This window comes from Rhipicephalus microplus, chromosome 2 (genome assembly GCF_043290135.1).
Source record: "Rhipicephalus microplus isolate Deutch F79 chromosome 2, USDA_Rmic, whole genome shotgun sequence".
In the NCBI taxonomy this organism is placed as follows: Eukaryota; Metazoa; Arthropoda; class Arachnida; order Ixodida; family Ixodidae; genus Rhipicephalus; species Rhipicephalus microplus.
The window spans coordinates 199,341,941-199,351,819 of record NC_134701.1 but is presented as its reverse complement, the minus strand read 5'-3'; the positions used below and the strand labels follow the sequence as shown (position 1 = coordinate 199,351,819).

The 9,879-nt window shown below is 48.8% G+C and overlaps 1 protein-coding gene and 35 non-coding genes across 36 annotated transcripts; all 36 read right to left on the bottom strand.

Annotated features, from left to right (window-relative positions):
- Nucleotides 1-42: 42 nt before the first annotated feature.
- Nucleotides 43-1,328, bottom strand: LOC142786894 (uncharacterized). Its single transcript, XM_075884594.1, has one exon. It carries the CDS (start codon nucleotides 1,319-1,321, stop codon nucleotides 56-58), a length of 1,266 nt encoding a protein of 421 aa, XP_075740709.1. The 5' UTR covers nucleotides 1,322-1,328; the 3' UTR covers nucleotides 43-55.
- A 270-nt stretch (nucleotides 1,329-1,598) lies between these two features.
- TRNAV-AAC (transfer RNA valine (anticodon AAC)) lies at nucleotides 1,599-1,671 on the bottom strand. The gene has a single exon. It is a non-coding gene; the product is annotated as a tRNA-Val (tRNA).
- Nucleotides 1,672-2,034: 363 nt separating this feature from the next.
- On the bottom strand, nucleotides 2,035-2,107 carry TRNAV-AAC (transfer RNA valine (anticodon AAC)). Its single transcript has one exon. It is a non-coding gene; the product is annotated as a tRNA-Val (tRNA).
- A 365-nt stretch (nucleotides 2,108-2,472) lies between these two features.
- On the bottom strand, nucleotides 2,473-2,545 carry TRNAV-AAC (transfer RNA valine (anticodon AAC)). Its single transcript has one exon. It is a non-coding gene; the product is annotated as a tRNA-Val (tRNA).
- A 72-nt stretch (nucleotides 2,546-2,617) lies between these two features.
- On the bottom strand, nucleotides 2,618-2,690 carry TRNAV-AAC (transfer RNA valine (anticodon AAC)). Its single transcript has one exon. It is a non-coding gene; the product is annotated as a tRNA-Val (tRNA).
- Nucleotides 2,691-2,905: 215 nt separating this feature from the next.
- Nucleotides 2,906-2,978, bottom strand: TRNAV-CAC (transfer RNA valine (anticodon CAC)). The gene has a single exon. It is a non-coding gene; the product is annotated as a tRNA-Val (tRNA).
- A 71-nt stretch (nucleotides 2,979-3,049) lies between these two features.
- Nucleotides 3,050-3,122, bottom strand: TRNAV-AAC (transfer RNA valine (anticodon AAC)). The gene has a single exon. It is a non-coding gene; the product is annotated as a tRNA-Val (tRNA).
- A 72-nt stretch (nucleotides 3,123-3,194) lies between these two features.
- On the bottom strand, nucleotides 3,195-3,267 carry TRNAV-CAC (transfer RNA valine (anticodon CAC)). The gene has a single exon. It is a non-coding gene; the product is annotated as a tRNA-Val (tRNA).
- Nucleotides 3,268-3,340: 73 nt separating this feature from the next.
- On the bottom strand, nucleotides 3,341-3,413 carry TRNAV-AAC (transfer RNA valine (anticodon AAC)). Its single transcript has one exon. It is a non-coding gene; the product is annotated as a tRNA-Val (tRNA).
- Nucleotides 3,414-3,485: 72 nt separating this feature from the next.
- On the bottom strand, nucleotides 3,486-3,558 carry TRNAV-AAC (transfer RNA valine (anticodon AAC)). Its single transcript has one exon. It is a non-coding gene; the product is annotated as a tRNA-Val (tRNA).
- A 365-nt stretch (nucleotides 3,559-3,923) lies between these two features.
- Nucleotides 3,924-3,996, bottom strand: TRNAV-AAC (transfer RNA valine (anticodon AAC)). Its single transcript has one exon. It is a non-coding gene; the product is annotated as a tRNA-Val (tRNA).
- A 218-nt stretch (nucleotides 3,997-4,214) lies between these two features.
- TRNAV-AAC (transfer RNA valine (anticodon AAC)) lies at nucleotides 4,215-4,287 on the bottom strand. Its single transcript has one exon. It is a non-coding gene; the product is annotated as a tRNA-Val (tRNA).
- A 220-nt stretch (nucleotides 4,288-4,507) lies between these two features.
- On the bottom strand, nucleotides 4,508-4,580 carry TRNAI-UAU (transfer RNA isoleucine (anticodon UAU)). Its single transcript has one exon. It is a non-coding gene; the product is annotated as a tRNA-Ile (tRNA).
- A 70-nt stretch (nucleotides 4,581-4,650) lies between these two features.
- TRNAV-CAC (transfer RNA valine (anticodon CAC)) lies at nucleotides 4,651-4,723 on the bottom strand. Its single transcript has one exon. It is a non-coding gene; the product is annotated as a tRNA-Val (tRNA).
- A 70-nt stretch (nucleotides 4,724-4,793) lies between these two features.
- TRNAV-AAC (transfer RNA valine (anticodon AAC)) lies at nucleotides 4,794-4,866 on the bottom strand. Its single transcript has one exon. It is a non-coding gene; the product is annotated as a tRNA-Val (tRNA).
- Nucleotides 4,867-4,932: 66 nt separating this feature from the next.
- On the bottom strand, nucleotides 4,933-5,005 carry TRNAV-CAC (transfer RNA valine (anticodon CAC)). Its single transcript has one exon. It is a non-coding gene; the product is annotated as a tRNA-Val (tRNA).
- Nucleotides 5,006-5,077: 72 nt separating this feature from the next.
- TRNAV-AAC (transfer RNA valine (anticodon AAC)) lies at nucleotides 5,078-5,150 on the bottom strand. Its single transcript has one exon. It is a non-coding gene; the product is annotated as a tRNA-Val (tRNA).
- Nucleotides 5,151-5,368: 218 nt separating this feature from the next.
- TRNAV-AAC (transfer RNA valine (anticodon AAC)) lies at nucleotides 5,369-5,441 on the bottom strand. Its single transcript has one exon. It is a non-coding gene; the product is annotated as a tRNA-Val (tRNA).
- Nucleotides 5,442-5,513: 72 nt separating this feature from the next.
- On the bottom strand, nucleotides 5,514-5,586 carry TRNAV-AAC (transfer RNA valine (anticodon AAC)). The gene has a single exon. It is a non-coding gene; the product is annotated as a tRNA-Val (tRNA).
- Nucleotides 5,587-5,953: 367 nt separating this feature from the next.
- TRNAV-AAC (transfer RNA valine (anticodon AAC)) lies at nucleotides 5,954-6,026 on the bottom strand. The gene has a single exon. It is a non-coding gene; the product is annotated as a tRNA-Val (tRNA).
- Nucleotides 6,027-6,099: 73 nt separating this feature from the next.
- TRNAV-CAC (transfer RNA valine (anticodon CAC)) lies at nucleotides 6,100-6,172 on the bottom strand. Its single transcript has one exon. It is a non-coding gene; the product is annotated as a tRNA-Val (tRNA).
- A 70-nt stretch (nucleotides 6,173-6,242) lies between these two features.
- Nucleotides 6,243-6,315, bottom strand: TRNAV-AAC (transfer RNA valine (anticodon AAC)). Its single transcript has one exon. It is a non-coding gene; the product is annotated as a tRNA-Val (tRNA).
- A 73-nt stretch (nucleotides 6,316-6,388) lies between these two features.
- On the bottom strand, nucleotides 6,389-6,461 carry TRNAV-CAC (transfer RNA valine (anticodon CAC)). Its single transcript has one exon. It is a non-coding gene; the product is annotated as a tRNA-Val (tRNA).
- Nucleotides 6,462-6,534: 73 nt separating this feature from the next.
- On the bottom strand, nucleotides 6,535-6,607 carry TRNAV-AAC (transfer RNA valine (anticodon AAC)). Its single transcript has one exon. It is a non-coding gene; the product is annotated as a tRNA-Val (tRNA).
- Nucleotides 6,608-6,822: 215 nt separating this feature from the next.
- On the bottom strand, nucleotides 6,823-6,895 carry TRNAV-AAC (transfer RNA valine (anticodon AAC)). The gene has a single exon. It is a non-coding gene; the product is annotated as a tRNA-Val (tRNA).
- Nucleotides 6,896-6,968: 73 nt separating this feature from the next.
- TRNAV-AAC (transfer RNA valine (anticodon AAC)) lies at nucleotides 6,969-7,041 on the bottom strand. Its single transcript has one exon. It is a non-coding gene; the product is annotated as a tRNA-Val (tRNA).
- A 73-nt stretch (nucleotides 7,042-7,114) lies between these two features.
- On the bottom strand, nucleotides 7,115-7,187 carry TRNAV-AAC (transfer RNA valine (anticodon AAC)). Its single transcript has one exon. It is a non-coding gene; the product is annotated as a tRNA-Val (tRNA).
- Nucleotides 7,188-7,696: 509 nt separating this feature from the next.
- On the bottom strand, nucleotides 7,697-7,769 carry TRNAV-AAC (transfer RNA valine (anticodon AAC)). Its single transcript has one exon. It is a non-coding gene; the product is annotated as a tRNA-Val (tRNA).
- A 217-nt stretch (nucleotides 7,770-7,986) lies between these two features.
- On the bottom strand, nucleotides 7,987-8,059 carry TRNAV-AAC (transfer RNA valine (anticodon AAC)). Its single transcript has one exon. It is a non-coding gene; the product is annotated as a tRNA-Val (tRNA).
- Nucleotides 8,060-8,424: 365 nt separating this feature from the next.
- On the bottom strand, nucleotides 8,425-8,497 carry TRNAV-AAC (transfer RNA valine (anticodon AAC)). The gene has a single exon. It is a non-coding gene; the product is annotated as a tRNA-Val (tRNA).
- A 73-nt stretch (nucleotides 8,498-8,570) lies between these two features.
- TRNAV-AAC (transfer RNA valine (anticodon AAC)) lies at nucleotides 8,571-8,643 on the bottom strand. The gene has a single exon. It is a non-coding gene; the product is annotated as a tRNA-Val (tRNA).
- A 72-nt stretch (nucleotides 8,644-8,715) lies between these two features.
- TRNAV-AAC (transfer RNA valine (anticodon AAC)) lies at nucleotides 8,716-8,788 on the bottom strand. Its single transcript has one exon. It is a non-coding gene; the product is annotated as a tRNA-Val (tRNA).
- Nucleotides 8,789-8,860: 72 nt separating this feature from the next.
- TRNAV-AAC (transfer RNA valine (anticodon AAC)) lies at nucleotides 8,861-8,933 on the bottom strand. Its single transcript has one exon. It is a non-coding gene; the product is annotated as a tRNA-Val (tRNA).
- Nucleotides 8,934-9,150: 217 nt separating this feature from the next.
- On the bottom strand, nucleotides 9,151-9,223 carry TRNAV-AAC (transfer RNA valine (anticodon AAC)). The gene has a single exon. It is a non-coding gene; the product is annotated as a tRNA-Val (tRNA).
- A 365-nt stretch (nucleotides 9,224-9,588) lies between these two features.
- TRNAV-AAC (transfer RNA valine (anticodon AAC)) lies at nucleotides 9,589-9,661 on the bottom strand. The gene has a single exon. It is a non-coding gene; the product is annotated as a tRNA-Val (tRNA).
- Nucleotides 9,662-9,734: 73 nt separating this feature from the next.
- On the bottom strand, nucleotides 9,735-9,807 carry TRNAV-AAC (transfer RNA valine (anticodon AAC)). Its single transcript has one exon. It is a non-coding gene; the product is annotated as a tRNA-Val (tRNA).
- Nucleotides 9,808-9,879: the final 72 nt, after the last annotated feature.

Here is a 9,879-nt window from a genome sequence, read left to right as displayed (position 1 = left end):
TTTGTTGGTGCTTCCGCCGGGTTAATACTTGTGTCACTTAATCCAGACCCCCACCTTACGGGGGCTTTTGATCTGAAGGGGGCCCCGCTGAAGGCCCCTTCTGTTGTTGATCTGTCAGTCGCTGATGCAATGCCTGCTGATTCGGCACTGGTTGCTGCTGCGGCAGTTGTGTCTGTTGCACCTGGGTTGGTGGGAGGTTCTCGGCTATTCGACGTTCGCTGAGGATGTTAGGTGCCGGTCTACGGCGCACGTTCATCGCCTTGGCCGGTGGTTCCTCCACTTCTTTCGTTGTAGCAGCCTTCTTGCCTTCCGCCTCTTCCCTGGGCCTTTTACATGTATTTGACGTGTCCATGTTTTCCGACATTTCTTCCTGTGCTGCAAGCGCCGTTATATCTTGTGTGTTCCTCGTGGATTGCACGTCTTTTGTAGAACCCTTGTCTTTGTTAGACGTCGTCTCAGCACCTGTGGGGCGTGGCGTAAGGGGCGTCAACTTGGGTTTCGGTTCCTCCCGACGCGCCCCTATCAGCTCTTCTGCTTCAGCCTCGTCCATGTGATGCTCGGAAAGTTCTTCGCCTCCCGCGGGCCCTGCTACACTTGCATATGTTCTCATACAGCCGCTCTCATTATGCCCAAAACGCCGACACACTGTACAACGTGGGGCTCGGCAATCCCTCCTAATATGACCTGTTCCGCGGCAACGCAGGCATAACGGTGCTCTTCCCGCGACGACAACTAGCGTGAGGTCTCCGGCAATCCGCAACTGATGTGGGAGGTCATCCACCGTGAGGCCAGCTTTGAGCCTGATGCTCACCACTCGCGTCGAAGAGCCTTTGTCGGTGCATCCGTACACGCGCCAGCGCTCTCGCACTATTTCGTTCACCTTGCCATAAGGAGCCAACGCTGCCCTCACCTCGTCGTCAGGAACGTTAAACAGTAGCCAGTGTATCTTCAGCTTCGTATCCTGGTGGTTAGGGTCGATAGTGATACAGCGCTGGTTCTTCACCACAATGTCCCCAGCAGCGAGTATTCTCTTCTTGCCCTCCTCGTCCTTGAAAGTGATGGCCCAAACATGATTCATTTGGTACGCCCCCAAGGCAGCAACCTCGGGAAGCAAAGCCAAACGAATAAGAGCGTCCCTGAAATCCTCAACGCGATACGGCCGCGCCTTGATATCAGCGTGCAAAAAGACAGTATGCAGCGTTGAATCATTTGATGGCAGTCGGGGCAAAATAATCTGATAATCCTGTGACGATTCGTCCATGTTCCTGGTACCACGACCGAGCTGGGCCGTTGATGCCGCTCCGATATCGCCGGAGCTCATGCCGCCACGTCCGTACACTACGGTGGCCGGAAGTGGAATCCACTACACCACAAGTACATCTGTGCAGAGCTCTCAAGAATTAGTCTTTGTTCAAAGACGTATATTGAAACTGTAAAAAAAAAGAAATGCTCTCGTGCCTGCCAGGGATCGAACCTGGTGCCTTCCGCGCGTAAGGCAGATGTGATAAACTCTACACCACAAACACAGCTGTGCAGAGCTCTCATGAATGAGTCTTTGTTCAATGACGTATATTGAAACTGTAAAAAATAAGTGCTCTTGTGCCTGCCAGGGATCGAACCTGGGACCTTCCGCGTGTTAGGCGGATGTGATAACCGCTACACCACAAGCACAGCTTTGAAGAGCTCTCACGAATGAGCCTTTGTTCAATGACGTATATTGAAACTGTAAAACAGAAGTGCTCTTGTGCCTGTCAGGGATCGAACCTGGTGCCTTCCGCGCATAAGGCGGGTGTGATAAACACTACACCACAAGCACAGCTGTGCAGAGATCTCACGAATGAGGCTTTGTTCAATGAAGCATTTTGAAACTGTAAAAAAGGAAGTGCTCTTGTGCCAGCCACGGATCGAACCTGGGGCCTTCCGCGTGTTAAGCGGATGTCATAACCACTACACCACAAGCACAGCTGTGCAGAGCTCTCATGAATGAGTCTTTGTTCAATGACGTATACTGAAACTGTAAAAAAGAAGTGCTCTTGTGCCTGCCAGGGATCCAACCTGGAACCTTCCGCGTGTTAGGCGGATGTGATAACCGCTACACCACAAGCACAGTTTTGCAGAGCTCTCACGAATGAGCCTTTGTTTAATGACGTATATTGAAACTGTAAAAAAGAAGTGCTCTTGTGCCTGCCAGGATCGAACCTGGCTGGAGCCTTCCGCGTGTTAGGCGGATGAGATAACCGCTACACCACAAGCACAGCTGTGCAGAGGGACACGAATGAGTCTTTGTTCAATGAAGCATATTGAAACTGTAAAAAAGAAGTGCTCTTGTGCCTGCCAGGGATGGAACCTCGGGCCTTCCGCGTGTTAGGCGGATGTGATAACCGCTACATCACACGAAACAGCTGTACAAAGTTACACGAAGGAGTCTTTGTTCAATGAAGTATATTGAAACTGTAAAAAAAGAAGTGCTCTTGTGCATGGCAGGGATCGAACCTGGGGCCTTCCGCGTGTTAGGCGGATGTGGTAACCGCTACACCACAAGCACAGCTGTGCAGAGCTCTCACGAATCAACCTTTGTTCAATGAAGTATATTGAAACGGTAAAAAAGCGGTGCTCTTGTGCATGGCAGGGATCGAACCTGGGGCCTTCCGCGTGTTAGGCGGATGTGGTAACCGCTACACCACAAGCACAGCTGTGCAGAGCTCTCACGAATGAACCTTTGTTCATTGACGTATATTGAAACTGTAAAAAGGAAGTGCTCTGGTGCCTGCCAGAGATCGAACCTGGGGCCTTTCGCGTATTAGGTGGATGTGACAACCACTACACCACAAGCACAGCTGTGCAGAGCTCTCAAGAATGAGCCTTTGTTCAATGAAGTATATTGAAATTAAAAAATACATGCTCCTGTGCCTGCCAGGAATCGAACCTGGGGCCTTCCGCGTGTGAAGCGGATGTGATAACAACTACACCACAAGCACAGCTGTGCAGAGCTCTCATGAATGACTCTTTGTTCAATGACGTATATTGAAACTAAAAAAAGAAACGCTCTTGTGCCTGCCAGGGATCGAACCTGGGGCCTTCCGCGTGTTAGGCGGATGTGATAACCACTACACCACAAGCACAGCTGTGCAGAGCTCTCACGATTGAGTCTTTGTTCAATAACGTATATTGAAATTAAAAAAAAGAAATGCTGTTGTGCCTGCCAGGGATGTAACCTGGGGCCTTCCGCGTGTGAAGCGGATGTGATAACCACTACACCACAAGCACAGCTGTGCAGAGCTCTCACGATTGAGTCTTTGTTCAATGACGTATATTGAAACAGTAAAAAAAGAAGTGCTCTTGTGCCTGCCAGGGATCAAACCTGGGGCCGTCCGCGTGTTAGGCGGATGTGATAACCGCTACACCACAAGCACAGCTGTGCAGAGCGACACGTATGAGTCTTTGTTCAATAAAGTATATTGAAACTGTAAAAAAAGAAGTGCTCTTGTGCCTGCCAGGGATCGAACCTGGGGCCTTCCGCGTGTTAGGCGGATGTGATAACCACTACACCACAAGCGCAGCTGTGCAGAGCTCTCACGATTGAGTCTTTGTTCAATGACGTATATTGAAACTGTAAAAAAAGAAGTGCTCTTGTGCCTGCCAGGGATCGAACCTGGGGACTTCCGCGTTTTAAGTGGGTGTGATAACCACTACACCACAAGTACAGCTGTGCAGAGCTCTAAAGAATTAGTCTTTGTTCAAAGACGTATATTGAAACTGTAAAAAAAAGAAATGCTCTCGTGCCTGCCAGGGATCGAACCTGGTGCCTTCCGCGCGTAAGGCAGATGTGATAAACTCTACACCAGAAACACAGCTGTGCAGAGCTCTCATGAATGAGTCTTTGTTCAATGACGTATATTGAAACTGTAAAAAAGAAGTGCTCTTGTGCCTGCCAGGGATCGAACCTGGGACCTTCCGCGTGTTAGGCGGATGTGATAACCGCTACACCACAAGCACAGCTTTGAAGAGCTCTCACGAATGAGCCTTTGTTGAATGACGTATATTGAAACTGTAAAACAGAAGTGCTCTTGTGCCTGTCAGGGATCGAACCTGGTGCTTTCCGCGCATAAGGCGGGTGTGATAAACACTACACCACAAGCACAGCTGTGCAGAGATCTCACGAATGAGGCTTTGTTCAATGAAGCATTTTGAAACTGTAAAAAAGGAAGTGCTCTTGTGCTTGCCACGGATCGAACCTGGGGCCTTCCGCGTGTTAAGCGGATGTGATAACCACTACACCACAAGCACAGCTGTGCAGAGCTCTCATGAATGAGCCTTTGTTCAATGACGTATATTGAAACTGTAAAAAAGAAGTGCTCTTGTGCCTGCCAGGATCGAACCTGGCTGGAGCCTTCCGCGTGTTAGGCGAATGAGATAACCGCTACACCACAAGCACAGCTGTGCAGAGGTCTCACAAATGAGCCTTTGTTCAATGACGTATATTGAAACTGTAAAAATGAAGTGCTCTTGTGCATGCCAGGGATCCAACCTGGGGCCTTCCGCGTATAAGGCGGATGTGATAACCACTACACCACAAGCACAGCTGTGCAGAGCTCTCACGATTGAGTCTTTGTTCAATGACGTATATTGAAATTAAAAAATAAATGCTCCTGTGCCTGTCAGGCATCGAACCTGCGGCCTTCCGCGTGTGAAGCGGATGTGATAACCACTACACCACAAGCACAGCTGTGCAGAGCTCTCATGAATGAGTCTTTGTTGAATGACGTATATTGAAACTAAAAAAGAAACGCTCCTGTGCCTGCCAGGGATCGAACCTGGGGTCTTCCGCGTGTTAGGCGGATGTGATAACCACTAGACCACAAGCACAGCTGTGCAGATCTCTCACGATTAAGTCTTTGTTCAATGACGTATTTTAAAATAAAAAAATGCTCTTGTGCCTGCTAGGGATTGAACCTGGGGCTTTCTGCGTGTGAAGCGGATGTGATAACCACTACACCACAAGCACAGCTGTGCAGAGCTCTCACGATTGAGTCTTTGTTCAAAGACGTATAGTGAAACTGTAAAAAAGAAGTGCTCTTGTGCCTGCCAGGGATCGAACCTGGGGCCTTCCGCGTGTTAGGCGGATGTGATAACCGCTACACCACAAGCACAGCTGTGCAGAGCTCTCACGAATGAACCTTTGTTCATTGACGTATATTGAAACTGTAAAAAGGAAGTGCTCTTGTGCCTGCCAGAGATCGAACCTGGTGCCTTCCGCGCATAAGGCGGGTGTGATAAACACTACACCACAAGCACAGCTGTGCATAGATCTCACGAATGAGGCTTTGTTCAATGAAGCATATTGAAACTGCAAAAAAGGAAGCGCTCTTGTGCCTGCCACGGTTCGAACCTGGGGCCTTCCGCGTGTTAAGCGGATGTGAAAACCACTACACCACAAGCACAGCTGTGCAGAGCTCTCATGAATGAGTCTTTGTTCAATGACGTATACTGAAACTGTAAAAAAGAAGTGCTCTTGTGCCCTCCAGGGATCGAACCTGGGACCTTCCGCGTGTTAGGCGGATGTGATAACCGCTACACCAAAAGCACAGCTTTGCAGAGCTCTCACGAATGAGCCTTTGTTCAATGACGTATATTGAAACTGTAAAAAAGAAGTGCTCTTGTGCCTGCCAGGGAGCCAACCTGGCTGGAGCCTTCCGCGTGTTAGGCGGATGAGATAACCGGTACACCACAAGCACAGCTGTGCTGAGGGACACGAATGAGTCTTTGTTCAATGAAGCATATTGAAACTGTAAAAAAAGAAGTGCTCTTGTGCCTGACAGGGATCGAACCTCGGGCCTTCCGCGTGTTAGGCGGATGTGATAACCGCTACACCACACGAAACAGCTGTGCAAAGTGACACGAAGGAGTCTTTGTTCGATGAAGTATATTGAAACTGTAAAAAAAGAAGTGCTCTTGTGCCTGCCAGGGATCGAACCTGGGGCCTTCCGCGTGTTAGGCGGATGTGACAACCGCTACACCACAAGCACAGCTGTGCAGAGGTCTCACAAATGAGCGTTTGTTCAATGACGTATATTGAAACTGTAAAAAAAGAAGTGCTCTTGTGCCTGCCAGGAATCGAACCTGGGGCCTTCCGCGTGTGAAGCGGATGTGATAACCACTACACCACAAGCAAAGCTGTGCAGAACTCTCATGAATGAGTCTTTGTTCAATGACGTACATTGAAACCAAAAAAGAAACGCTCTTGTGCCTGCCAGGGATCGAACCTGGGGCCTTCCGCGTGTTAGGCGGATGTGATAACCATTACACCACAAGCACAGCTGTGCAGAGTTCTCACGATTAAGTCTTTGTTCAATGACATATATTGAAATTAAAAAAAAAGAAATGCTCTTGTGCCTGCCAGGGATTGAACCTGGGGCCTTCCGTGTGTGAAGCGGATGTGATAACCACTACACCACAAGCACAGCTGTGCAGAGCTCTCACGATTGAGTCTTTGTTCAATGACGTATATTGAAACTGTAAAAAAAGAAGTGCTCTTGTGCCTGCCAGGAATCGAACCTGGGGCCTTCCGCGTGTTAGGCGGATGTGATAACCGCTACACCACAAGCACAGCTTTGCAGAGCTCTCACGAATGAACCTTTGTTCATTGACGTATATTGAAACTCTAAAAAGGAAGTGCTCTTGTGCCTGCCAGAGATCGAACCTGGGGCCTTTCGCGTATTAGGTGGATGTGATAACCACTTCACCACAAGCACAGCTGTGCAGAGCTCTCACGAATGAGCCTTTGTTCAATGACGTATATTGAAACTAAAAAAGAAGTGCTCTTGTGCCTGCCAGGGATCGAACCGGGGGCCTTCCGCGTGTTAGGCGGTTGTGATGACCACTACACCACAAGCGCAGCTGTGCAGAGCTCTCACGATTGAGTCTTTGTTCAATGACGTATATTGAAACTGTAAAAAAAGAAGTACTCTTGTGCCTGCCAGGGATCGAACCTGGGGCCTTCCGCGTGTTAGGCGGATGTGATAACCGCTACACCACAAGCACAGCTGTGCATTGCTCTCATGAATGAGTCTTTGTTCAATGACGTATATTGAAACTGTAAAAAAAGAAATGCTCTCGTGCCTGCCAGAGATCGAACCTGGTGCCTTCCGCGTGTTAGGCGGATGTGATAACCATTACACTACAAGCACAGCTGTGCAGAGCTCTCACGATTAAGTCTTTGTTCAATGACGTATATTGAAATTAAAAAAAGAAATGCTCTTGTACCTGCCAGGGATTGAACCTGCGGCCTTCCGTGTGTGAAGCGGATGTGATAATCACTACACCACAAGCACAACTGTGCAGCGCTCTCACGAATGAGCCTTTGTTCAATGACGTATATTGAAACTGTAAAGAAGAAGTGCTCTTGTGCCTGCCAGGGATAGAACCTGGGGCCTTCCGCATGTTAAGTGGGTGTGATAACCACTACACCACAAGTACAGCTGTGCAGAGCTCTCAAGAATTAGTCTTTGTTCAAAGACGTATATTGAAACTGTAAAAAAAAAGAAATGCTCTCGTGCCTGCCAGGGATCGAACCTGGTGCCTTCCGCGCGTAAGGCAGATGTGATAAACTCTACACCACAAACACAGCTGTGCAGAGCTCTCATGAATGAGTCTTTGTTCAATGACGTATATTGAAACTGTAAAAAAGAAGTGCTCTTGTGCCTGCCAGGGATCGAACCTGGGACCTTCCGCGTGTTAGGCGGATGTGATAACCGCTACACCACAAGCACAGCTTTGAAGAGCTCTCACGAATGAGCCTTTGTTCAATGACGTATATTGAAACTGTAAAACAGAAGTGCTCTTGTGCCTGTCAGGGATCGAACCTGGTGCCTTCCGCGCATAAGGCGGGTGTGATCAACACTACACCACAAGCACAGCTGTGCAGAGATCTCACGAATGAGGCTTTGTTCAATGAAGCATTTTGAAACTGTAAAAAGGAAGTGCTCTTGTGCCTGCCAGGGATCCAACCTGGGACCTTCCGCGTGTTAGGCGGATGTGATAACCGCTACACCACAAGCACAGCTTTGCAGAGCTCTCACGAATGAGCCTTTGTTTAATGACGTATATTGAAACTGTAAAAAAGGAGTGCTCTTGTGCCTGCCAGGATCGAACCTGGCTGGAGCCTTCCGCGTGTTAGGCGGATGAGATAACCGCTACACCACAAGCACAGCTGTGCAGAGGGACACGAATGAGTCTTTGTTCAATGAAGCATATTGAAACTGTAAAAAAGAAGTGCTCTTGTGCCTGCCAGGGATTGAACCTCGGGCCTTCCGCGTGTTAGGCGGATGTGATAACCGCTACATCACACGAAACAGCTGTGCAAAGTTACACGAAGGAGTCTTTGTTCAATGAAGTATATTGAAACTGTAAAAAAAGAAGTGCTCTTGTGCCTGCCAGGGATCGAACCTGGGGCCTTCCGCGTGTTGGGCGGATGTGACAACCGCTACACCACAAGCACAGCTGTGCAGAGGTCTCACAAATGAGCCTTTGTTCAATGAAGCATATTGAAACTGTAAAAAAGGAAGCGCTCTTGTGCCTGCCACGGATCGAACCTGGGGCCTTCCGCGTGTTAAGCGGATGTGATAACCACTACACCACAAGCACAGCTGTACAGAGCTCTCATGAATGAGTCTTTGTTCAATGACGTATACTGAAACTGTAAAAAAGAAGTGCTCTTGTGCCTGCCAGGGATCGAACCTGGGACCTACCGCGTGTTAGGCGGATGTGATAACCGCTACACCAAAAGCACAGCTTTCCAGAGCTCTCACGAATGAGTCTTTGTTCAATGACGTATATTGAAACTGTAAAAAAGAAGTGCTCTTGTGCCTGCCAGGGATCGAACCTGGGACCTTCCGCGTGTTAGGCGGATGTGATAACCGCTACACCACAAGCACAGCTTTGAAGAGCTCTCACGAATGAGCCTTTGTTCAATGACGTATATTGAAACTGTAAAACAGAAGTGCTCTTGTGCCTGTCAGGGATCGAACCTGGTGCCTTCCGCGCATAAGGCGGGTGTGATCAACACTACACCACAAGCACAGCTGTGCAGAGATCTCACGAATGAGGCTTTGTTCAATGAAGCATTTTGAAACTGTAAAAAGGAAGTGCTCTTGTGCCTGCCAGGGATCCAACCTGGGACCTTCCGCGTGTTAGGCGGATGTGATAACCGCTACACCACAAGCACAGCTTTGCAGAGCTCTCACGAATGAGCCTTTGTTTAATGACGTATATTGAAACTGTAAAAAAGGAGTGCTCTTGTGCCTGCCAGGATCGAACCTGGCTGGAGCCTTCCGCGTGTTAGGCGGATGAGATAACCGCTACACCACAAGCACAGCTGTGCAGAGGGACACGAATGAGTCTTTGTTCAATGAAGCATATTGAAACTGTAAAAAAGAAGTGCTCTTGTGCCTGCCAGGGATTGAACCTCGGGCCTTCCGCGTGTTAGGCGGATGTGATAACCGCTACATCACACGAAACAGCTGTGCAAAGTTACACGAAGGAGTCTTTGTTCAATGAAGTATATTGAAACTGTAAAAAAAGAAGTGCTCTTGTGCCTGCCAGGGATCGAACCTGGGGCCTTCCGCGTGTTGGGCGGATGTGACAACCGCTACACCACAAGCACAGCTGTGCAGAGGTCTCACAAATGAGCCTTTGTTCAATGAAGCATATTGAAACTGTAAAAAAGGAAGCGCTCTTGTGCCTGCCACGGATCGAACCTGGGGCCTTCCGCGTGTTAAGCGGATGTGATAACCACTACACCACAAGCACAGCTGTACAGAGCTCTCATGAATGAGTCTTTGTTCAATGACGTATACTGAAACTGTAAAAAAGAAGTGCTCT

Bases quoted from the DNA above. Each gene is read 5' to 3' on its own strand.
- LOC142786894 (XM_075884594.1), bottom strand. From the start codon at position 1,321: ATGAGCTCCGGCGATATCGGAGCGGCATCAACGGCCCAGCTCGGTCGT.